The sequence below is a fragment of the Calypte anna genome, chromosome Z (assembly GCF_003957555.1).
Source record: "Calypte anna isolate BGI_N300 chromosome Z, bCalAnn1_v1.p, whole genome shotgun sequence".
NCBI classification, from domain to species: Eukaryota; Metazoa; Chordata; class Aves; order Apodiformes; family Trochilidae; genus Calypte; species Calypte anna.
The window spans coordinates 25,391,039-25,416,933 of NC_044274.1; the positions used below are offsets into that span (position 1 = coordinate 25,391,039).

The 25,895-nt window shown below is 42.1% G+C and overlaps 1 protein-coding gene across 1 annotated transcript in view; it reads right to left on the bottom strand.

The window, feature by feature from the left end:
- SHB (SH2 domain containing adaptor protein B) overlaps window positions 1–20,888 on the bottom strand; it is a 57,186-nt gene extending 36,298 nt beyond the window's left edge. The window contains exons 1-2 of the mRNA XM_030467954.1: window positions 19,997–20,888; window positions 5,873–5,990 (exon numbers count right to left, since the gene is read on the bottom strand). Coding sequence (XP_030323814.1) covers window positions 5,873–5,990; window positions 19,997–20,596 — 718 coding nt within the window. The 5' untranslated portion in view covers window positions 20,597–20,888. The remainder of the gene's footprint in view (window positions 1–5,872; window positions 5,991–19,996) is intronic.
- Window positions 20,889–25,895: the final 5,007 nt, after the last annotated feature.

Here is a 25,895-nt window from a genome sequence, read left to right on the forward strand (position 1 = left end):
GCTGCCTGTCATGCATTGAGAAGTTCCACTGTTGTTCAGGCACAGGCTCTTACTGCAGTCCCTTGAAAAAAGCAGTGAAGTACATGAAGGCATTTGTTCTAGCACAACCTGCACACCTAGAGAGCATGCTAAGTTCTGTGCAAAGCACAGAATCCATACGTGTGAGCTATTTAAACTTTTAAACTTGCTCACTGCTGCTCTACTTCTGCATAACCAGGATGATGTATACGGAGATAAGACAGGAGACAAGATGATAAATACACCAAAAAAAAAAAAAAAAAAAAAAGGAGGATGCTACTGCTGTGAGCCTATGAACAAATATTTCCCTTTTTTTAACCTCAAAAAAAACAACAACACACACACACAAAAAAACCCAAACAAACAAAAACAACAACTCCTGTTTACAGAATCCTCACTTTTATTAAGGTCTGTCTGGACAGAGGTTCTGTCCCTCCTCTTCAAGCAGTTTATGTTCATCTGTGTTGACAGTACATACATCACCCACGAAGCATGAACCCAAACTGGAAAGACATGCTCATTTCAGATTTAACGACCTCTGGGAGACTTAAATTCAGATTTCTATTAACAGCCAGAAGCTCTTCTGTGACTCACTTAGATCCCCCAGCCTTCAAAGGGTACTGGCAGCATGCTGCTGTGTTGATCCAGGGCTGACTCAATGCACATGAGGACTTCCCCTCATCTTGTGAATTAGTAATATCCCATCTACAAGATCTGACACACCCAGGTCCCAGCAAAACCATGTGACTATCCTCTTATGAGAAATTAATAACAAAACAGAATTCCTGCTTCCTCCAACACACGCCCTTTTTCTTTTTTTTTGTCCTGAGTAGCCTCTAAAGTTACCCTGAACAGATGACAGGGACAATGTATATTTTATCAGTAGTGTTTTGACAGCCTTTTGAAGTCTGTTTACAACACAGCATTTGCTCCACAAGGAATACCACATGGCATGTTACATTCTCAGGGAAAGCTGCTAATTTTAAGACATGCTACCCACTGAAGTCTACAGAATTATGAAATACAAGTAGGGGGGGTTCTCCCTGTTAATCATATCCCGGAGGCAGATGAGCAGATGCATGATACAGAGGCCAGTACCCCACACAGGGGCTTTTGCCCCTGGTGCAGTGCTAGGTGACCCCTAAAAAAGCAAAGGAAAAACAAGGTGTATATTCAAACTTCCAGCCAGGGCACAGACCCTCCCAGGCCTCAAAAAGAAAAAGTATGTATATATATATATATTTATATATATATAAAAATATATATAAATCAAGGCACTGATGTAACATATAGCCTAAAGAAGAGGCGGCTCAGGGGAGACCTCATCGCTGTCTACAACTACCTGAAAGGAGGTTGTAACTGGGTGGACGTTGGTCTCTTTTGCCAGATGACTTTCAACAAGACAAGAAGGCACGGTCTTAAGTTGTGCCAGGGGAAATTTAGGTTAGATATTAGAAAGAATTTCTTTACGGAGAGAGTGATCCGGCATTGGAATGGGCTGCCCAGGGAAGTAGTGGATTCTCCATCCCTGGAGATATTTAAAAAGAGACTGGATGTGGCACTCAGTGCCATGGTCTAGCAACCGCAACGGTGGTTCAAGGGTTGGACTCGATGATCTCTGAGGTCCCTTCCAACCCAGCCGATTCTATGATTCTATGATTCTATGATATGCTTAGCTCAACATTCAAACCATTGTCCTAACTTCGTCTGCCCCACCTCTCCTTCACATTTGAGAGTTTAGAAAATAAGGCTCCTGATCTGGAAAAGGCAGTTATGCTTTTGCCAACACACATCCCTCAAGGAACACATGCCCCTCAGATAATCCTTTTTGATTCACCACTCACAGAAATACCACTACTTCCCCTTAGATAATGTGGTTCCAAATTAGTTTTAGATGTGAATTGACCTTAATTTTACCACTGTTCAAGAAAACTATTTTTTATAAGACAGCATGTATCATGTAAGGCACCTTATATTAAAAAAAAATTGTGAGCTGGAGGCAAAGGGCTCGCTAGAAAGCCAAGAAGCAAGTTGAGGAGAGCAGCAGATGCATCCCATTTTGTCATTCTTGCAGCCAGTATGCTTTATCACATCTTATAAGGATACAGTTCTTTGTGCAACAACTTTGCTGACAGTCTATCTTCATCCAAGTGATGAACCAAAATTGAATCCTCCTCCAAAGCTGAGGTTTAGATGCATTCTGTGATCCAGCACACAGATGGTACAGCATTGACTTGGCATTTGATTGCAAATGTTTTATGTAGTCTGAGGACTAGATTTAATTCCTTTCAAGAGGCAGAGATACCTGGAAGAGCTATGTCAACATGCACAGTTGTCAGGAGAAAGTGGAAAGGCACTGTCCCTTCCAGCTGACAGGGTTTAGCTGGGATAGGGCTTTACTGACTTTAAGAATGTCAGCCTGGATGTTATCTGGCCTGATAGTGTCCTAACGACTCACCTGTGTTCATGCAGCAGCTCCAGCCACCACTCCTGCGAGGAACTCTCTCCCTCTTGCACCTGATCCAAGCAATATAACCTTTGGTTACAGGCATGGTAAGGCAGCTCAGGTCTGTTTCTGTGACAGGCCACATATTATTGCTGCAGTTATTGCAGCATCTCCAGGCTTACACTAGGGGAAAAATAAGAACTAAAAGTCTGTGTAAGAAAGCAGTGGAAATCTCATACTTTTAAGACACTGGGATAGACAGTCTAAACCTTGCAAGGGAACAGTGGGGATTTATATTGCTGTTCCAAGAGACCACAGTTTTTCCAGCTGTCAGCTCAGATGTAAATCAGCACATGAGGCTGCAGACTTACGGGGAGCCCTAGGCACAAGAATGCCCTTTTGTATTGTTTCTTCTTTCCTCTTCCCTTTGGCTTCTAATCCTTCCTCATATATTTCTGGGATTTTGTTCTTGAGGAATTATTAACAATGCCAGTATGTACTTTAGCAGGTTAGTTTTTTCTCTCTGGTCTGCCTACTTCACAGCATTCTTAGAAATCAGCATTTTCTTAGCTATCCCTACTTGTTTTCATATGTGCATGCATGACAGCAGCCAGGCCATGACCTCATTCCGTGAGCAGTCCAAGTTACAGTATGTCACATACTAAGATCACAGAGAACTTCCTTCATACAGCTGAATTTGCTTTGGGACATCCAATCCCTAAATAGGCTAGGGATAAGGCAAAGATGCAACACTGTTCCTGAAGTTATAGGCACACATGCACCCAAGCTGAGAGTCACACTGCACAGCACACTAGAAAAGCATTCCCAGAGATTTTCTCTGAACCTCTAGCAAGGACCCCCTGAAGACAATGAACACACTTAGAAGTATCAGGACAGACCAGCAGATGTGTTTGGCTGCCAGGAGGTAATGCCTTCTAACAAACACACATTCATTCTCAACATGATCCACCTTAGCCTCTCATCAAGCCTTTCAAACCGTGGCATATATGTTGCTTTCTTTCCATAACGATAATTACAAATCTGAGAAGACAGTGTACTCTGGGGACACCACCAGTCAAAGAAACTTCAAGCCTGATTAAACTCAATTCTAACAATTGACAGCATGGAACAAGACCACTCAATAGTTTACTGAAATCATCAGCTTCAAAGATTTCTACTGTTCTTAGATCAGATATCAGCTGAGAAACAGCTGCACCATAGTGGTGAGCCTGTGGAGCTTTCAGGAAGGAAGAATAAGTTTTGAATGAAACCACTAATTACTTCAGACATTATACATTTCTATCCAGGTGTAAGCTTAGCTCCTCTAATTGAAATAAAAGGATTTTATTTCATATGGACATTTCCTTTTGTCTAATCCTCTGCTAACTCAAGGAACATGCAGCACAAAAACTCTAGGCTCCTATTTCAGACTAGCCCTTACACCTGGTTTCCAGAGTTGATCAAGAGGGTACATCTGTAACAAGGAATAACTGATGAAAAGCTGCTAAGCATGTTAAGTACAGTCTGAAGGACTTCAGATTAGTTAAGCTAAATGGATATAGAATTCTTTTGTTCACCAGACAGAACAGCTAACAAAAAATAACAAACAAAGCACTAAGCATGCTGAGGCCAACCAAACTCAGCCCAAAGGCCTTCTTTAGAAGTAGTAGATACATAACAGAACACCTGGGAAATATAAACTGAATGTTTAAGAACTCTCAAAAAATGCCTTTGGATTATTTTTTGTCAAGTAAAATGCAAAAGGCAACATCTATGCAATAAAAATCCCAAATATAAAACATGTATTCATGTCTGAATACAGCAGAATATCATCTGACCTCACCGAGGTTTAAGAGAAGACTTTCTCCATGTCTACCAACATTAAACAAGATGACTGGAAACCAAATCCACAGATTTAAAAAAACTGAACATCTTCAGGAAGATATCAAGCATCTTCTACTTGCTAAATCTAATACATATTCAGAACACTTGCTATATCATTAATTAAACTCAAGTTTCAAAAGTGCCTTTAGCACCTTTAAGAGCATCTTTAAGAGTGTCTTGCAACTCCAAGGGTACACAAGTCTAGTCTCTCACTTTAGCTAAGCCATACGGTATTGTTCACTACACCATCCAATTTACTATGGCTAATGTGGAAAAGGAGATACAATAAGCTCCTACTCTAAACACAAGAAGAAATCAAAGCATTGTAAGCTTCATAGTTAAAATTATAAATGCTCATCACTGCTTTATAAAGAACAAGAACTTATGTGGACTAATTATTTTTTCTGAGAAATCACTCAACTAGAATGAACACATTTACACTGATAACAAAATCTCCCAGTCCCTCTATACAACACTTAAAACTTCCAAACAATTTAGTCCACACATTATTTCCTGTATCTCTCTTCAGAAATGCTATTTAAGAAAAGAAAAATAGGAACACTTGCATGAAAAAAGGATCTTTGCATCCAACAGCCTCATCTTCCCCCACTGATTAATCTTTTCTGAGGGCCCAAAACAGGAGCTGCCAATAGAAAAGGAAAGCATATAATCAACTTAACTGGGCAGGAGTGAAAAAGAGGACCTGCTGTACAAATCAGAGAAAGGCACAATTGAGCTGCACAGAGATGTGTGTTGAGTGAGTAAAATCACTGTAATTCAAAACATATAGCCAAATATCCAGAAAAGTTTACAGACTGCACAGCCAACAACTAGGAAAGGGATGCAGTTAATGTGAGGAAAATAGAGGGACAATACAGTTGCATAATGCCAGGACAAGGGGTTCAGATAGTCCAAATTCCTGCAATACCATTAACCACCTCCCTAGATGACCGAAAAGGATGAACACTACCAAGAATAGCACTTAAAGGCTCGTACGCATGCTAAAATGTCACACTTTGACCACTGGTACAAGTAATCAGAGACATGAGGAAGAATGGAAGCTTCACAAAGATGTAGCTTTTCAGCCCTCTTACAACAAAGGGAACACCAAGAAGTCTGAATCTGAATCTAATTGAAGTAAAAAAGGACAGAAGTACACTGATCAACTGTTTTTAAGTGAGCTAACACATCGTAGTGTTTTGGCCATCCCAGCTACATACACAGATGACAGCCCTGACATTGCCAAGCTGAGCATTATACAGTCCAGCTCCCATTGCTTACATTTTCGTCTTCCCACATCACAGTACAAACAATCTGTATTCAACAGTGAGATCCAAAGCAGTATTTTTAGATATCAAGACATGTGCAGGCACACGGAAAGCCTCTATCAAATTGTTGACTACCTGAGCATCTTCAGAACCATGATTTTGCACTGCCAAAGGACACTTCTGTTTCATAGAAGCTGTAATACTCATGTGAACTGCCATGTAACTAAAGCTCAGATATGCAATTTTCTTTTCTTACCAGTCATTATTTTCTGGGCTTCATATGGTTCCATATAGCCAGTGTTCTCCACATTTGCCATTCTGTTCAGCTCACTTTTGGCATCAAATGGATCTGAGTAGTCATCAGCTATCAATACCTGGAAAAGAAAGTAGCTGTTACTAGAATCTCCAGTCAGATGTGCAAAATAGAAGGCAGCAAAACCCTACCAGCAAACAAAACCCAGTTTTATGCAGCTGCATCCTATGTCATCTTCAAAGTATAGTCTGAGTTCAGAGGACAAATACACAATTGACACAAATCAGTTTCTAAATAATGTTGACAGAGAAGTGTGCTTCCTTTTATACCAGAAACCTCACAAAAGCAGACTGTGTCAAAAGATTTATGACTAGCACAAGATATTGAATAACTGGCATGAGCAAGTTAGAAAGATCCAACCAGTGTATTCCACTCAGTACAATTCTTAGAGAACTTTGCTAATGTTAGTTCAGCAAAAAGGAGGACACACTTTCACTTGCACTTACTTCAGCTCCCTCTGCTTTTTAGGTTTATCACCTACAACAGAAAAGATTGCTAAAATTTCTTCAAACAAACACTCAAAGAAATACTTTTTTCACTGCATTAATAAAAAATAGCAAATAAAACCTATAATTTTTGTTCTCAGTTGCAATGGAGCAAGACACAAAACAAGCTTCTTGTTTCAATGTAGTTTCTTGACACTATCTGTGCTAATCATTCTCTCAAAGGAACGTTTCTCTTAGCTGTATTTTGTGAACTAGGACAAATGCCCACAAAAAAGAAATTTTCTGTCAGAAGAACAAGTTTTTTTCCTCCAAGAGGAGACTAGAAACCTGAAGGTTAGAAAAATCTCATCCTTTACCATACATTATCACTCCTCTGACCCCTGCAAAATAATTTTATATTAGGCAAGTCACATTGGTTACACAGGCTTTTCAATCAGATCAATAAAGTAAGAGGAATCACTCTTCCCTGTTACTGAAGGGTTAGGGTTTATCTTTATTTCTAGAAGCTGACATGGGGACCAGGGCAAAGAAAAAAATCCTCGTATGAGAATTACTGCAGAGCACAGAGATTTAACATAGGACAAACAAGAGTCTGAAGGAGAGCCTCAGCATCAGAAGCCCCATACAATCATAAAATTATTTGGCTGAGAAATACTGCCAAGAGATCACTCCATCCAACCCCTCTCTCCAAGCATGGCAAGCCTACAGGGTTCTGCCCAAAAGGACTACTCACTTCAAGAGGGATTTTTTTTTCCTACAAAAAATCTGTCCCACTGGTTACTTTACATATTTAATACCAGCATCAGTAAAACTGAGAACAGATTGCTATTCCAACTGCTTCAATCTTTTCAAAGAACCAGAAGCATTCATTGCCAGCTATGCAACTGAAGCTGCATCTGCTTCTGCCTCCTGCTGCCAGTGTACTCCACCAGACTGAGCAAAGAACAGGGCACAGGCATTTCCAGATCAAACACCTGCACAAATGCCATGTAGCAAATGAAGATTGTATTATGAAAGGCAGACATCTCCTTCAAGATTACAGAACAAAACATCCAACACATGAGTCACTAATCAAGTTGTGAAATACTGATACACTGCCATTTTATACTACTTATGTTGCTTCGGAAAAAACCACCCCAAAACATAGCAAAAAAATCAACCAAAAAAACCCCACCCCATTTCTCAACATAAGATTCCAATGCTGAACTACAGACCACTCACAAGCACATCGCAAAGAAGGCTGTATTTTAGAAGATGCATTTGTTATCACTGAACACACAGATATAACTGTCAGAGCAAGACATGGATACACTCACAGGCTGGGGATACCAAAGTATCTGTGATTGATGTTTTAATTAGAAATTTTGTTTTCCTCCACGCAAAGTTTAAAGCGATCAGAAGTTTCTGATTGACCACAAACCACCATACTGACATGGTAGCAGAGGGAGAAAAAAATTATTCTTTCACTTCTTGTCTGAAATTACTGCCTCATTATTGTGAAAAACATTTAACCCAAAGGAAAAATGCCTGCTCCCCATGTCTAGCAACACGAGTCCAAGCAGCAAACAAAGTGACAGCAGCTGCACATGCTTAGGACAAAGAGAACAATGTGTATCACACAGCAATAATTTCTCCTAGTCACAAGGACAGGTTTATCTCCAAACTGCTGCAGTTGAAATTCTATCCATTTAGTCCTCCGATGCAATCCTGTCAAGAGATGCTGGATGAGAACACGGACTCTGTGCTGTGCTCCTGTTACAAATGTCAACACGTAATACTTGCCAGTCCTTAGCAAAACTGTACTAAAACATGAAACAGAAAGCAGTCTAACACAGTTACATGATATTTCTTCTTCCCCATTTGGCAAAGATATCCAAGGAGGAAAAGCACACATACAAAATGCTGTCAATCAAGAAAAAAAGTGAAGACTGATTTGCTTTAAGCATAATGGTAACATATTCAAGAGATTACTGCAGTGAACATGGACAGACTAAAGCAGCTAACTTGTTGTTCAACAGAGATCTAATAAAGCAAAAGGTGCTTTCTAATAAGGAAATTCTAAAATAACAATGTAAAGAGGTCCAAACCCTTAGTATTTAATTATTGTATTTATTACTATTATCTGTAAATCTTACCCAAATCAGTTTGAGGGTAGAAAGATACCTACTACAGAAATCCCTGGAAAGAAAACCTCCCCTATCTTGGACACTGGGTTTAAACTCCACCCTTTCTGATGAATAATAGTGCCACAAGCACTATAAGATGCTGTAGAGCTCACCATAATTATGTTTTATTAAATTTTTCAGATTGGGCAAACTGGCTCCGTCAAACCACCAGCCCACCCAAAACCCCTTCAAAACAAAAACAAACACAAACCAAACAAAACCCTCCAAAGAAATCCACTTTTCAGCACTTCGGCAATCGGAAAGAACATTCTATCACTTCCATCACCCTCCTGGAAATGTGTATTATTTCCTCATTAGAAGTAGTTTCACAGCTCCCAGCTGTCAGAGGGGTCTCCCAGTGAGTGTTACTGTTTCCATATATATTAAGATTTACCGATTTCCAGCCTAGATAGAGTAGCTGGCCAGTGCCAACATTTGATTTCTTCTATACTTGCTATATAGCTGCGAATTCTCTAATTCTAGGAAGGCTCAAGTTTTTCTACTTTGAAAAAGAAGCCTTCATTCAAAAAGGTTTGAAAACATCAAGTGTGTATGTTTTTAGCTCAACTGTAATATATCTATTGTAACTATCCAAGCTCTGTTTCACAATTCCATTACAGAAGATCATTTCTCCTGTTCTTAGCTTGCCAGTGTCTCACAGAAGTTCTCTTTGTAAGCCTCTGAGCATCTTAGATACATCCCTTGCATGAGCAGCAGGGATCTGCAGACCATGATCTTAATCACCCTCCAGGCCATGTGGTTAAGACCCAATGTGGGAACACCATAACATCATCTCTTCCCCATGTACATGTAGGAACAGGCCCTTCTGTATGACAAAGTGCTTTCATGTTCACCAGATATCATCAGTGTTTCAGACAGGGATATATGTGTTGCTTTTTTTTTTTTTTTTTTAATTCCAATAACCTACCGGGCACCAGCAAATGGTGGCTGTTCTCAGTTACTCATTTGTTTTCTGTGGTCAAGAGGCCAAGGCCAGCACAGAAGATCCCAGCTTACAGCCTGCATGCTCTGCTCTTCTCCCATCTTGGATTAAGCATGCTTCCAAGACAGTGGCTAAACTTCTTCAACTGACCTCCAGATTGATCTTTCACATAAGTGACAGACAAACACAGGAAAGAGAAGAGATGGATGCCATCACCTGCTTATCCATGCATCACTCCTAAAAGTCTCTACTAGTCAGGTTACCCGGGATCTAATGCTGCACCTGATGCATCTGCCTTAGACAAGCTCAGGACTGGCAACCTGCTGAGGTTTGGTAACTGCAGCCTAGGGAGGTCATTCACACAAAGGGCCTCACCCTTGAAGCAGAACACAGTTAGCTTGCTTTTTCTCTGTCAAATACAGCCACATCTCAGTTGGGTCTTGTCAAAAAGCATCACAGCAATTGGCAAAACTCCAGAAGGCCTCAGGCAGCCACTGAGATTCTAACTTCATGTCTCAATTGGCTGCATTTGTTAGGGCTACTGTTAAAAGGCCTGTGGCTTACCTGTTAACAGAACACAAGCTTACTGGAGTGAACTTGGAGCTCCTGCAAGTAGTGACGCCTTTTCTATACAAGCCCATCCTGTGGCACCCTATATACATATATTATTTTCTATCGTGTAGATCCAGTGACAGAAACTTGAGGCATGAGAAATTTCAAGCAAAAGAAACCCCAAAACATAAATAGATGTGCGCTAATCAAAAGTAAATTAAACTTGTATTTCAACTTCCATGATCAAAGAGAAAAAGGATTTAGGGAACACTCACAGGACTTCTCCCTAGAGGGTTGTCTGGTGAAAGTTAAAGGCAGAAGAGAATGAGTATGGCTCTCATCAGACAAGTTGAAAGTTAAAACAGTATGACTGTTTGCCCAAGCCTTCCCCTGCTCTGGTGGAATGAGGAAAAGAATCAGAAGAAAAATATGAAACTCATAGGTTTAATAGCACAGATTAATAGGGCAGCAAAAAACAGTAAGAAATAATAATCATAATAACATTAATAAAAGAATACCCAAAGAGAGCAATGCATGATGCAGTTGCTTATGACCTGGAATCCAACGTCCAGCCACTGAGCTACACAATCCAACCTTTCCCTGGCCAACTCTCCCAGATTATATACTAAGCATAGTTTTATATGGTATCAGATAACCCCTTGTCTAGTTTTGGTCAGCTATTCTGGCTATGTACCCTCCCAATTTCTTGTGAAGATTAGCTCTATCCTAGCTGAACCCAGGACACCACCGTATGCCATTTCAACTGCAAAGTCTCGTGTTACTCCCAAGCACCCTGCTGTTAGTCAAGGACGTGATCACACCAACATAGGGCAGCAAAGGAGTAAGGAGATAATTTACATCCTTTGTCCTGGGGAAGTGCTTTGGATGAATGTCTGAGAATCACCTCTACAACCAGCTGCTGGTAGATAAGGATATGTAAAAAAAAAATAATACAAAAAAATTAACAGAATATCCACTTCTTCCATGATTCAAGTAAATACAGTGGCAGATTACGACCATAAGATCAGATCGCAAACCAGAGGTTTACTAACAAACCTGATGGTTGAAGAGACCCACAATACACTTGCCTTTCCAGATTCTTTATCCCCATTGATTAGGCTACAAATTATATAAGTTCCAACACATGCTCTTATTGTGCTTAAATTCTAATTTAGACTTAAAATGCCCTTTAAATCAAAAGAAAATGCATCACTTTATTCTGTCTATAAAAGGCTGCACTTCCACATACAGATTACATTACAACAATCCTAATGCTAATTTTCCTTGAAAATCTGGGTTACGTTGGATTTGTAAAAAAGTGTAATATAGACCTCTTTCCTTATCTGAGCACTTTTGAAAGAAGGGCTGCAAGTAATATCCATGCTACCATGCAACAGTAAGGAAAGCTGGATTTATAGCAGCCCAACTGTTGAAGCAGAATTGTGTAATGCTGTTTAAGCTACACTTGGTGTCTCTGCACACACCCATGTCAAAATTCAGAGACCAAACTACAGAAGGAAGCATAATTCCTTCTTGCTGATCAGCCTCGCTGTTCAACCCAACTTCAGTGTCCTACAACATCATTCTCTCCCACTGACTCACCCAGCCATGCCCAACTGCATACACATGCACTTTATATGAACAACCCCCTGTTTATTCTTTCATGCTTATGGAGAAGAAGGTATGTTTGTATGTTTTAGAGACTATAGTCAGGCTAACTCCACATTCACTTACTGCACAGATTCATTTACAGAACGGGCAAGAGCAGTCCAGCTTGACAGAGCTGTACTGTAGATCTTGCAGGAGGGTCCTTGTAGGAATGCACTGTATTAACATAAGCCTGTTGGCAACTCAGGCAGTTTTTGCATGTCAGGAGTTACATTAGGCTCCCAGAGATCTTGGAAGACAATTGAACTTCTCTTTCACTTAATACAGGCGTAATGTGAAAGCCAGACCACGTTGTTTGAGTCTTGCCCACACAAGTTTTAGAAGTCACCCAAAACAGAAAGTTCACAATCTCTTTCTCAGCAATATGCATGTTTAGGTATATAAAATAGCACATAATAATGATAATTATACTTTTTATATATTTATCATACTTTGGTTTATGGATGTGTATGTAAATACCTACGCAGATTTCAGAACTTTGCAAACTATTTCAACATATGTAACAAGATAATCTAAATTTACATTAGTAAAACTGGTGGACTACAGCAGCATTTTGAGATCAGATGAAAGCTGCCTATGCAGAGAGATAGAAGATATACAGACCAGAGAATGTGACTGAGCAGGCATTTGGATTCCATTCACAGATATTGCAGTTCCTACAAAGATGGAAGACATGTAAGCACTACACTGATGGAATGCTCTAAACTCAGCTCAATAACTTAGAAAATCCCCTCCACAGGCAATATGTGGTATCCACCATGTAGTTTCCACTTGTATTTCAAGTCAGAACCTGCAATGCAATCAATCTGCTGTTGGCATTTTGACTCGTTTCACCTGCCTTCTTTTGCCACCCATGCAAACTCCAACACTGAATTCATTCCTAGGTATTTTTTTTTCTTTCCCTATCCAATTTAACCTTATCCAACACTTAGTCACATGTATCCATACCTCCTCCTCGTCTTTACAGTAACTAGCTTTACCAACATAAAGCCTTTAATTAGAATTCTGGCTGAACATACAAACACAATAACAAAACAAACTGTAACGACAGAAATGTTTCTCACTACTACTACTATTAATATTATTTGTTCCCTTAATATTTCTAGTACAATAATGCTTGTTCAAAGATGCAAATTTAACTTCTACAGCGATTGTTCATATGTCACATAATAATCTTAATCCACAGGTATTAAAAAAACATGAATTGCATCTACAGCACGCACCTTTAATTTCCAACTCCATGAAGCTGTCAGCTGCTGGAACCACGTCAAAATCATAACTACTGAATCAGCAATGAAATGTAAAAGCAATTAATTACTTCCTTCTCTCTCTCTCCACAGATGGGTTTTTTGAGTATAGATCCTTATAGCAATTAACAGATAAAAAGATTAAGTGGTGAGCATATGTATAAACTCTAAGAGGTAAACCAACTGTGAAACATCCAAGGCAAGCTTGTAATCGGCAATTGCAAACTTGAAGCATCTGGCAGTTTTCAGTTTATCCTAGGCTGTAGGCTTCTGACTCTTGTATATCTTTTGTCTAAACACTGCAGCAGTAAAATCACTTCAGGTTTTACAAAATAATCCAGCTCACCTTCTTTGCTACTACTGCAACCTCAGTAAGTTTGCAATACCTTTACCAGAGATATACATCTGTCAGCCACAGCAGAGCTGCTCAAGTGAATTTCAGATTTTAAACTGCCTGCAGTGGCCTTTCACTCTTCAATATCCCCTGCAGCTCTCTGGCAGGGCAAGCATGCCAACCACTATGGCTAACCAGATTATTTCTTTAAGTACACATGTGAGGGTATAGGAGACAAGAGAGAAGCACTGGAGATGGAGGCAAAGGCATGTCTCTTTAACCTGAAAGAGAGAAATTAGTCAGAGATCACAGAAGCCACTGCAAACTGGACTAAGGCTTTCTCCTTGATCAAGGAGATACTCTCCCAGTTGAAAACAAACCTAGAATTGACTCTTCTGTTTACTTCCAATTACACCCACCATAGGCAGATTTGCACAGAAGAAATGACCCAACATGCATGAAATATGCAATGAAATTTAACAAGACTAGATGCTGCCTGGGAAGCAGCCTTGCAGAAAGGGATCTGGAGGTGCTAGTTGGCAGCAGGCCAAACAGAAGCCAGCGGTGTACCCTGGTAGCCAAGAGGGCAAACAGCATCCTGGGGAACATCCAACACAGCACGACAGTCAAGAGAGGGGATTACCCAGTTGTACGCAGCCTTGAGTGCTGTGTGCAGTTCAGGGCCTCACAATTAAAGAAGGATGTGACGTTCCTTGACTGCACCCAAAGGAGGGTAATAGAGCTCGTAAAAAAGCTGTAAGACACGTCCTGTGAGAGGCAGCTGTAGACTATGGAGAAATGGAGCCTGGGGGGTGACAGTGCTGCTCTGCAGCTTTCCAAGGAGGGTGAGTGGCCTCCCTCTCCTTGTTCAGGAATACAGCCACTGATAATCCAATATCTATTATTTTTACAAAGCCACATGGAGACAAAACAATAATCAATCATTACTGTTTGACATCAATGTATGAATTCCACTACGAAAAAAAAAGCAGCTCTGCAGGTTAATGGGAGTAGATATTTTGTTAATCAAACATTAAGAAGCAATCAGCTTTAAGGTGGCCTTCCATTCTTCCCGTGGAAAACATCCCAAGTACTTGCAGTCCACTGCAGTCGTGAATGGTTCTACTAATTTTTCAGCTAGAATTGAAAACTATGGCCAGGAAGTGTAAATAACTGGTCTACTAGACATCAGGAGAGCAGCCAATACTGTCTGCTGGGCTGAGGCAAGGCTTTTGGCAGTGTCTCCCTTAAGATCCTTACGGAAAAGTTGTTAATGTTAATGTTAACTGGATGAGCAGACCATGCAATTGACTGAAATTTGGCCCCACACTGCTCAAGCAGGGCCACAGAGGCAGCTGCCCAGGACCATGTGCAGACAGCTTCTAAGCATGTGCTAGGGTGGAGACTTATTTCAGCCATTAACAAATTTCTTCTGGTACTTATTTCAAAACATGACTTTGAACTAATACTGATAGAGATATCAAAATTAAAGCACCAAGCTCAGACTAAATTTGCTCCAGAACACATATTAGCCACTGCTTGTGCTGTAGGATGCTCAGAATACAGGTTGAAGAAACAGAAAAATGGAAAGGGGAATGAGCACTTGTATCATGCAACGAGCCCAGAAATTAAGCAAGTGGCTGCTCAGAGTCTGTGTTCCTAGCAATGAGAATCTCTTGGATTTGGGAAGATAACCCAGCACAGAAACACATTCATCTTGCATGCTCTCCTGTAAAGCAAGAGAGGATACATATGAAAGAGTGATGCAAGCATGTGTTCTTTCTCATAGTGGGCCAAGTGAGACCATTCACACACATTGGATATACAGGCTGCATGAAAAGGGGTGGAAACAAAGGTCCACCACCCTGCCCAGTGTCTTTATGGGTATTGGTACATCAGTATTAGCCTCTTTAAGGATACAGTCACTGTTTAGCCTCTGAGTAAATAGTTTAATAAGCACATGTTAGTTTAGAAGGAGCAAGTCACTATTCTCACTTGAATCTAGTAACTGAGGTACTTTCTTTCAATGATTTGGATCAGCTTACTGCAGAGGTTTATATACACATGATACACTCTTCCAGAAAACTACTGCTCACCCCCTCAGCCTCCATGTGTGCAAGTGCTTCATACTCCTTCCTTACAGGCACTCTCTGCTTGGATCCCTCAGTGTCCAAGATTCTGGAAATTAGGATGATTCCCAGATCAGAAACTGATTCAGGGTGTTAAATATACTGCCATGCCACCCATGTCTGTAATTGAACAGTCTACCACATCACTTCAAACAGCCCTAAAGTCACTACAGCTTCTCAGACTCAGGTAGTAACTAAGTATCTTCCCATTCATTAGACTGTGACAGTGCCCTAATCATGAGACTGACTGAGGTAGAGAAATGCATTTCTGGCTGCATTATAGCAACATGAGACACATGGAACAAACACAGCTTGCTGCCTTTGTGTGGTCCTGCCAAAGCCAGTAATGTAGGTTCACATGACCAATAGCCTCAGGCATCTTTTCCTTGAAAACTTGACTCAAATGACAGAACCATATATGCCAAGGAGAACTACATACAAAAAGGAAGACTGTTTTGGAGTGGAAGCAACTGTAAAGACACCTTCCTGCAATGGATTAAACATGGGAATAAGACAGTTACATTTGTAGTTTAGGAATTCTAGAAATTATATACTCTGATACAAATAACCCAAATACTGCTTACACATGTTTCAAGTGTTTTCTCAGTGAGCCCCAAAACACCAGCTGCAGAATTCTGTTAAATACACCTGACTTGTTCTCACTTGCAAGATCAAATAAAACTTAGACCTTCCTATTACAGAAATAACACAAACATCTTCTAAATGTTTCCTAGAAGTTTTTAATTATATGCAGATATTAACAATGTTCCATGGAGCCTAAGCACTTCTGTGCAAGACCTTTAAAATTCAAACAGCATTTCCATAGTCTACCGCGATGTCAGAAAGGTACTTGTTTCTTACATAATGGGGGAAGGAAAAGCTTTCAAGTCGAACAGGTTTAGCTCTCATGCTCGTCCAGCAGACAGACCTCTGTAACGCACACTTACGAAGGAGATCCCATGGAAACAAAAAACTTTTTTTTTCCCCTATAAGTGTGTAGAATCCACACAGAGACATTGTTTTCAGACCTTTGTAAATCAAGTCAGTAACTATGCTGCCCTGAAAAGTTTCCTGATTGCTGCCACCACAAAACACTAACATGCTGTTGCACTATGCATAACCAAACTGTTTTCTACAGCGTATTTGTCCTCTGGAAATGGATCCTGCAACTTTCAGTGTCTTCTGCATTCACTATCCAGAACTGCTGCACAGTTCTGACTCCACTTCATAGAGGCGGTGCAAAATGCTGCTTGTTATCAAATAATAATCATCTTTCAAAGGACAAGTACACTACAATCCCAGCTTTTAAATCCTAAGAATTTCCTGCAATGGGGTATGATACAGTCATTCTTCGAACAGTGTGCTAGGTTCTTCAGCTGCAAAGCCAGGCAGGCAAATCTTTAGGTTAAAAAAAAAACAAAACAGTAAAAGGTGACAAAATACACAAAGTATTCTTTCACAGACACTGTCCCCTTTAACTATTGCTACTTTCATGGATTTACACATACCACAATGTCAGATAGAGAAGAGCCACTCAGGAAGACTTCATCTCATTCTTTTAGATCCCCAGTGCACCAAGCGGTTTGTCTGTTGAGCTGATGTTAAGCCAAGTCTTGCATTTATTCACACAGTAGCTGCTGGGTTGTTTTGACATATAGACACGTTATTCCTGCTTGCCTACACTATGCCACAGGAGAACTAAGCAAATAATGCTTCCCAGGCCAACACTAAAGGTGGAAGCCAGTAATTTCTTATCCTCCATACTGGAGACACTGACCTGCTTCTGCCATGAATTATAACATAGCCTGCTCTCCCATGTTTGAAGATAAGCATCACTGTGACAGACCCAAAACTACCGATTTTATTACTTAAAGACATCCACCCACCAATTTTAACTCTTACCACCTGGTAATGGTTACTCTCCCTTAGGCATCTGTTATAAACATTAGTGACCTCATTAAAGATGCCTGGCAACTTGGGCTTGTTTGCTTCAACTTAAGTTGGTACTTCTACCTCTACACATGAAAGCTTTCTGAAGCCCAGATACATTGCATGTCAGTGGTTACATTTACAACCTGTGCCTGGAATCTTGCAAAATACGACCATGACTGCCATTGCTTTTAATCTCCATCTCCTTAACTCCCTGAATCAGCTAGGCTATCATTTTTTTCCTGGTAATTTCTCCTAACTTGTCATTATTCATACTTAGTCATTTGTCTTTTATAAATAGCCACACCACACACGCTAATGTTCTAAATCTCCTTCCCATTCTAGCAATTCTTCCAAGTTTAATACACAACTGAGCTTTTCAGCCAACTCTTTATTAATGACCAGTCAAGAAAAATTGCTCAATTAATTTGTTGCAAAACATGCTTCTCAGTTAACACATTAAAGAAAACAGCCTTCTGTCCTACTGTATGAAAATTAAAAACCAGAGGGGCTGGAATGGAATGCAAGCATTTAGCAAACACTACTGGATTGTTAAACACCAACATATTTCTGTGACAAACTTATATATAGCAAATAGATCTTTTTTCATTCCTAAGGTAGTTCCAAGCTTATGCTATACTATGCACAGATTTTGGTCTCCTCTGTGTTTTTATAATTTCTGTCAACTCTTCTAAATTTCAAACCTCTACCTTTTTATAGCATCTTTACTGTCCCCTCTATTACATCCTTGCTACAGAAGTTTATTTCCACTTGCTTTATTTGCCACTGAGCTACACGTACTCAACTAAATACCTCATTTTTTCTCCTCTTTGAATGACAGGTGTAGAAGAGAAGCAGTTCTCTGCCTGACCACTAAGATCACTGCTTAACAGGTTCAGCTGTCAAGACTTTTCATTTCAGAGATATGAAATAAGAGAGATTTTGTGTCCATTAACTGAAGAAATAACATAATAAAACACAAAGCAAGATATGTAGCTCCTCACAACCAGATTCTGCTGTGAGTCATGGCAGGCACATTTAACTTTTGAAGTGTAGGGATTATTTTATTTCTTAGACATGTTAAGATTTCCTGATTGTCACACATAATTCTTCCCTTCAAAAGAGAAAGAGCGTGATTATAACATTAAGTGTTCTGCATCTTTCTGAATAAAACATAGGGTTCTCGCTCAAAACAAGTTTTAGAGCCTGCAATAGGGGCTTGGGAGCAGTGCACTGCCTTACAATGACACAAGGTAGAAGGGAACCTAGTGACAGAGTTTCTGCTCAGAAATTCCTTTTCTAGAGTGTAAAACTGAAGGATTATTAACAAACATGCCCTATTAAAACAAAACGGAGAGCAGCTGTGCTTGGAAGCGTTTTTGCAACACAGTTATTTTTTCTGAAACCTGAAGTTGTTTAAATTACTTACTTAAGAGCAGATAAAAGGCATCAATGCAGGCAACTGAAAGATGACTGAGTATCCTGAGACTAAAGATTAGGGAGATTCTAACTTTTAATCATTCCCTTACATGAAAGAAGTTGCTCCCAGTCAGTAGCTACAACTAAAATGAACAGCAATATAATAAATTCTAGACTTTTAATCTTGTGTCATTTGGAATTTCACATGGACAGGATGTAATTGATCAAGTTGTCATGGAAATGTGTCACCGCTCAATGCAATCATGTTACACATTTAAACACGTACTTACTGATCATTTAAACTGATAACACTCAGCACGTGCTTAGAATTCTTGTGATGTGACTATTACACTGAGGGTGTAAATACCCATTTACAAAATTTAGAATTAGCAATTTCTAATGTACAAAAAACCTAAAATACCCACAGGGCCAAAAGAAGTGGGGGGATGTGTGCTCTGCCTAGAAAATAATGCAAAGAACTAACCTGAGTTCCTGAGCCCAGCAATTTCTAGTCCTGTGCGTACAGTATTTCGTTAATATTTATAGAGAATGACCAGTAAGTGATAGGAGAACATTTGACACTGAACCAGTAGCTGTAGAGTTTGTTTCATGAACCCTCCTGTTAGAAACACAATGATGGAAGTTCCAATGCCATTTTAACACTGGACTTTGAGCCACTTCACCTTTGACACTCCACTAGGAGGCAAAAAGTTATTGCTGAACACATGTCAAACTATCTCCTTAAAAACAGCCCGTCTGATTTGGGATGGCATCACATTTTTTGAATTTATTTTTAATTTTTCATATGAGCATGCCATGCCACACACAATGGGACTGAGGCCAAAACTCCAGGTCACACAAGCGGGACTTATCAAGTGACTATTGGTCTCCCCAAGCACCCCCTCACGGATTCCCATCGTGTGCTGCAGGAGCCTCAGCCGCAGCCGTGAGGCTGGCAGTGCGCTGTGCCCCCGCAGCACGGCTCGCCGCACCTGTAACCTGCCCCACCAGAAGGGAGACGCGTTGGAAAGGCCGGAGGACAGGGCATACCGCTTCTTATCTGGCCAGGCCTGCCCAGATAAAGTCAAAAGGTCCAGAGAAGCACAGAGGAGAGCGCTGGCGGCTCCAAAAGCGTCCAGCCAGGAGCTAGTCCCAAAAAAATCCTTCCAGGACCTGAGCCAACCCCAACCCTACTCCCTCGCCTATGGGGGTAGGGACAGGCGCACGACACTTACTTTATCTTTCGTGGCAGAGGGGACAGAAGAGGCCAGCTGCTTGGAGCTCTTGCTGAGCTTCTTGCCCAGGCCGTCGCTGCCACCGCCGCTCTCCACCTTGATGAGCCGGTGCTTAGGGGAGATGTACTTGACGTCGGGCGGGGTGGCCGGGCGGCGTTCACTGTGGCTGCGGAAAAGGTGGGGGGAGCCGGCGGGGCAGGTGGCGGGGGCCGCGGCGCAGCACGACGAGGAGGAGAAAGCCTTGGCCGCCGCCTCGCCCATCTCCTCGGGCGCAGAGTAGTCCGGGCGGCACATGGCGCGCAGCTTGCGCAGGGACGAGCCGGGCCCGCTGTAGGGGTCCTCGAAGTCGCGGTCCTTCTGGGCGCGGTAGGCACGGACCAGGTCACTGGTGTCGTCGCGCAGGCGGCGGTGCGGGAAGCCGGGCGAGGTGTGGTGGTGAAGGTGGAGGTGCGGCGGCCCGTCGGGGCGGGGAGCGCCGCCGGTGCCGTTGCGTTTCTCTCGGTAGTCGGGCCGCGGAGGCTGCGGGGGACTCTTGGTCTTGCTGTTGCCCAGGCTGAAGTACTTGTTCAGCCATTTGGCCATCGTCTCTGCCGGCCGCATTCCCTCAGCACTGCCCGCTGCCCCCGGAGCCCAGCGCCCCAGCCCCGCTCGCCGCCGACATGGAGGAGGTGGGCGGCGGGGCAGGCCAGCCGCCCCCTCCGCGCACACGCTGCGTTTCCGCTGCCAACGACTGGAAGGGCCCCGTTTAGGCCACCGACTGCCCGGAGGGACACGGCCCTCGCCGGCCGGCGCCAGGCGCTGGTTCGGGCTCTGCACCCTCTCCGCCGCCCAGGTCTCTCGCAGCGTAGCCCAGCCTGACCTCAGCACGCACCGGGAAGGCGGAGATGCCTTTGCATGCGGGCCCCGCCCAATGCCGCGTCTTGGGGCGGAGTAGCCCCGGCGGGTCCACCCCAGATGCCGGAGGGTGGTGGCTTCGCGGCACTGAGCCGGGAGAGAAGGGGGCGGTGTCGGCGCCGCTGTGCAGCATCGCTACCCGAGGCTCCGCGCCGCCTCCCCGCGGGTACAGGGTTGGCGGCAGCGGTAAGGGCCGAAAGCGTCCTCTGGGAGGGGGGCTGACCGTCCGCTCCGCCGCGGAGGGGGCGCGGTGGAGGCGTGGAAGGCCCCGGCGGGCCGGCGTTGCTGCGGGTGGGTTTGGCCGGGGCTTCGCTCCGCGGCCGCGAACAGGAGGTGGTGCCTCTTCTCTCCCAGGTGGCCAGAGGTTCAGGACCCCCCCTCTACGACCCCCTAGCCCGTCCCTATCGCCCTGTGCGCACAGGCAGTGCCATGTGGTTTTAGCCGCTGCCTGCACAGTTCGAGCGGTTCCTTCTCTAGAGCCTGTCTAACCCACTCTGTGGAGCCCAGTGGGACACAATCCAAGAACACCGAGCCCCGCGTTAGGCTAGGGCTGATGCTAAGGAAGCAGGATATTGTGTGTTTTGTTGGTGGGTGCCTCTCTCAGGGACACGGACACGTTCTTAACATCAGCAGCAGAGGTCCTAAAACACGTGCTGCACAGAGGGTGGCCTGAAGTTGTAGCTGAAATATAAGCACCTTTTGAAGACTGGAGAGGCAATGTTGTGCTGTATTTAGCGAAGGATATGAAGATGTCAGGAGCTAGTCACATTTTGTACTTGTTACTTTTAAATATATAGTTCTGTTGCACAGGGATAAATTATCACTCATTACTGGCACAGTTTCCTGCAGCATTGCTATCAGCTTCTGTGGAAATGAGCAAAGTGGGCACCAAAAAACATTCCTGTGTTTATGTCCCTCGTGCTGTACTCTCATCTCTGCTCACAATATTCATCCCATCTGACTTCAGTTTTCTTCAGAGCCAGAGCCTGAAAAGTGTCCTGTTTCTTGACTGCCTAGTACTATGTTTTTTCAGGCAAGACTCCAAACAGCTGCTGTTTCTAGAAATTGCATGTTCCAGGCCCTTTATACAAGGGTGAGTTTTTGCCCTGAAGCATGTTGACTTTCAATGTCTTTACTGCTCTTACTGTCAAGAAGTCTAGCTGTTTCCTAATTCCTGTTTTGCCAGTCCTTCCACCAAGAATTTGGCTGCAGCATGGAGGCATGGGAGGGGCAGGAAATCCCTAGGCGTCGGACCAGTACTGTTCCTTGTGGCTTAACGAGGAACTACCTTTTCTTTGCTTCATTGACAGGCAGCTTGGAGAGACAGATAAGCAGAACGATGCCACTGCAGTGCATCTTCTCTAATGATTCGGAAGTTCTCTGAATTTACCATCAAATCTCAGCAATATGGGAGGACAGGAAAGATGGGATTACTGGCTAACCCCAAGAAAAGCCAAACCTGAATAATACCTACGAATGAAGAAAGAAGAACCTGCAAGGCAGACGTATCAGAGAGATAAGATTAACATTTCTATTGCCTGTGGAGCATGGCAATTTCAGGATGTGTTCCAACCTGAATCTGTAAGGACCACAGCACTTCTGGATGTGCACAGGCTTCTTTCTAACCCCAGTCTGCTCATGCAGGGTGTATCTGCAGCTGCAGCACTCCTGGTCCCTGCTTTGAGTAATTTCACATGGCTTTTGGGGGCAATAAGGCATCATCTTTTCAGAGCTTTGGCTGGAGTTATGATTTCTAGTTGGTTGGTTTCTGGCATATTTTTGTAAGCAAAACAGAGGGATGGACAGGCAATGGTGAAACAGAAATTTCTTAAAATTTCTCTCTGAAATTACAAATCCAAAAGTGTTATGATATAAACTGAACACCTACTTCTTCTTGTGTCTGCAACTCTTAAAATAGAAGTACCAATTGCTAATTTGTTCCAAATTAGAGAATTAGTAACTTGGAGGTGTTTTTTCTCCACTGAGAAGTTTCACCTAATGAACAGCTGGCATTTCAGACATGTATGTTATTACACACAATTAATTAATTTATGCTAATGGCACATACACTCTATTAATTTAATTCAATGATTTTGTTAAGTTGCAACAACTCTGAAATTTGCTAGACAGTTTTCTCCTCTCATGCTTCTAATAAATGTTGCAGTACATGCATTGCATTTCAAATTAAGATGAAGCAAATGACATACACAGCAAAGAACTTTCCTGATTACTAAACACTCAAGAAATGCTGCCATAATCTAACTTTACAGTAATCCTACAGGAAGACGAGTCCAACATTTTTATTATTGATGAGTTTTTACATTTGAATATCCACAACAAAACTGGAAACAAGGAAAATCTTTGTGGGTTTTATGGCATTGGGCTAAGCAAAAAGGTGAATATTATAAGTATTCTGCATGTAAAGAACTCCCATCACAAAATGGGAAATGTTCTCCTTCCTGATACGCCTTTGTCTTGGTGACTGATGTCAAAAAAGGGTGTGTGGCATCAATTCTGTCTTTGGATTCCTCATATTTGCACATATGGCACCACATATTTAGGCAATGGTAATAGATCAGTTTGTTTACCCACAGGCTATCAAAATTCAGAGTATTTTTCCTTTTTGTGTATGTGTATGTCTAAGTCTGGGATTACTAGAAAGGTCTGTTTTTTTCTGATTTCTGAAATCACATCTCCCAGCAACTAGTTTATTCCTGAGTAATGAGAAGTGATTATGCTGTGATCAGCATAGAAGACCAGGTTGGAAGGAACTTCAAGGTCCAACTTTTCTTGGCAAAAACGTGGTCTAAACAAGATGTCCCAAAACCCCGCCCAGCTGAATCTTAATGCTGAGGAACCTACCACTTTCCTGGGGAGATTATTTCAGTAGCTCATTGTTCTCACTGTGAAAAATTTTTCTCTTGTGTCCAGTGGGAATATTTCCAGGATTAACTTGTACCTGTTTCCCCACATCTGTTCAATGTGACTCCTTGTAAAAAAAGGAGTCTCCATCTTCTTTGTAGCCACTCTTTAAATACTGGACCACGGTGAATTTTATTTCTATGATGATCTCTTTCCCTCCAAGAATTGGTATGGTTCATGTGCAGTCATATTTAGTTGTCTTGTATTGTGCAGGCAATTCACAGTCAGATTTTGAAGGGGTTTGTCACCTACAGATGCCCTGTAAAATTTGCAAAAGCAGCTTCATAAAGCCAGGCTGGAATCAGAGTATTTGTAAGCATCCTGCTTGTCATCTGCTTCCATCTTTAGATACCTCTCTTTTTTGGAAATATCTAGCTCAGGTGACCACTATGAACTATAGAATAGATTTTCCTTGGGTAGGGGCAGTCTGGAATCATTGGAATTTTGTCCTTCAGTCCCAACTACCCTTCAAAAAAAATACGAAATCTGATAATGATGTGGCTGCAGCAGCAGAGCCTTCTTTGTAGGTTGCAAAATCAGTCTAGGATGTTGATATCTCAGCTCAGCTGGATAAACAGGAGCTCTGTCACTTCGATCCAAGCACTTTTCCCTGCTTTTTGCTGTAATGCACAACAAGCTCTGAATTTTACTTTTTCTCTGTGCAACACACAATCTTCTGGAAGTAATGGGACGTTCTGCACAGTGAAAAAAAGGCTGTAAACTGAGACAGGGGCCCAGAGAGCTCATGAGATCTCCGTGGTTTGAAATCTGGACTTCCAATGGAGAAATCCCTGAATATGCAGATATATGGTAGCCCAGCTTTGAGCAGGGCAGTGGTTCACAGATTTCTAGAAGCTCAACCAAAATGGTTGTGTGCTTCTATGAAGCTGCTTTCCTATTTGTGTTCTTCTCAGTTCTTGTGTTTCATAAGGCAGGACACAGGCCAACCCCAAAACGATTGTCTAAATAGATAAGCCTGGTGGCTGCCCTACTGAGATGTCACTATTTATCCTAAACCAAAAGTTGTACTACTTGTCATCTGACACTAGGAGAATGAACAGATAATTTTGGGGATACTCAGGAGGATAATGATGGCACTAAATTTTAGTGATAATTAAAGCTTTTTTTAAAACATAAATCTTATGATCAGCCTGGTATAAAAAAATATGATGAAGGTGCAGAATTTTTGTAATTAAAATCAGTGTAGCACAATTTTGTAAGCAGCATAGCACTGACTTTTATAGCACATATTAACTTATAGTTCCTATTCACCTGGACTTTCTGCAGTGCAGGTCAAATCTTAATACTTGGCTTGCAATATCAATATAACAATCATAATCTACACTCAATCCTCAGAGCAAGCAGTAAAGGTGTCCTTGGCCACTGGGGGCTCATCAGTTTTGCTGAACATGAACCAGCAATGCACACTTACAGCCCAGAAGGCCAATCATATCCTAGGTTGCATCATAAGAAGTGTGGCCTGGAGATTGAAAGAGAGGATTCTACCCCCCTGCTCTGCTCTCATGAGACCTCACCTGAAGGACTGTGTCCAGCACTAGAGCTCCCAAGACAGAAAGCACATGGAGCTGTTGGAGAAAGCCGAGAGGACGGCTATGAAGATGATCAGAGGGCTGGAGCACCTCTTCAGCCACGACAGGCTGAGATAATTTGGGTTGTTCAGCCTGGACAGGAGAAGGCTCCAGGGAGACCTTATAGCAGCTTTCTGGTACCCAAGGGAGGACAACAGGTAAGCTGGAGACAGACTTTTTACAAGGGTATGTTGTGATAGTATGAGAAGCAGTGGTTTCAAACTAGAGCAAAGTAGATTCAGAATAGACATTAGGAAAAAGTTCTTTACTATGGCAATGGTGAAAAACTAGCACAGGTTGCCCAGAGAGGCCCATCCCTGGAAACATTTAAGGTCCAGCTTGATGGGACTCTGAGCAAGCTGATCTAGTTAAAGTTGTACCGAATAACAGACAAACCGAATAACAGACACTCTCTATTAATCTCTCTCTCCTTGATAAAGAAAGGAGAGAGAATAAGGGAGAGAGACTTATGGGTTGGAAATTAAACCACACAA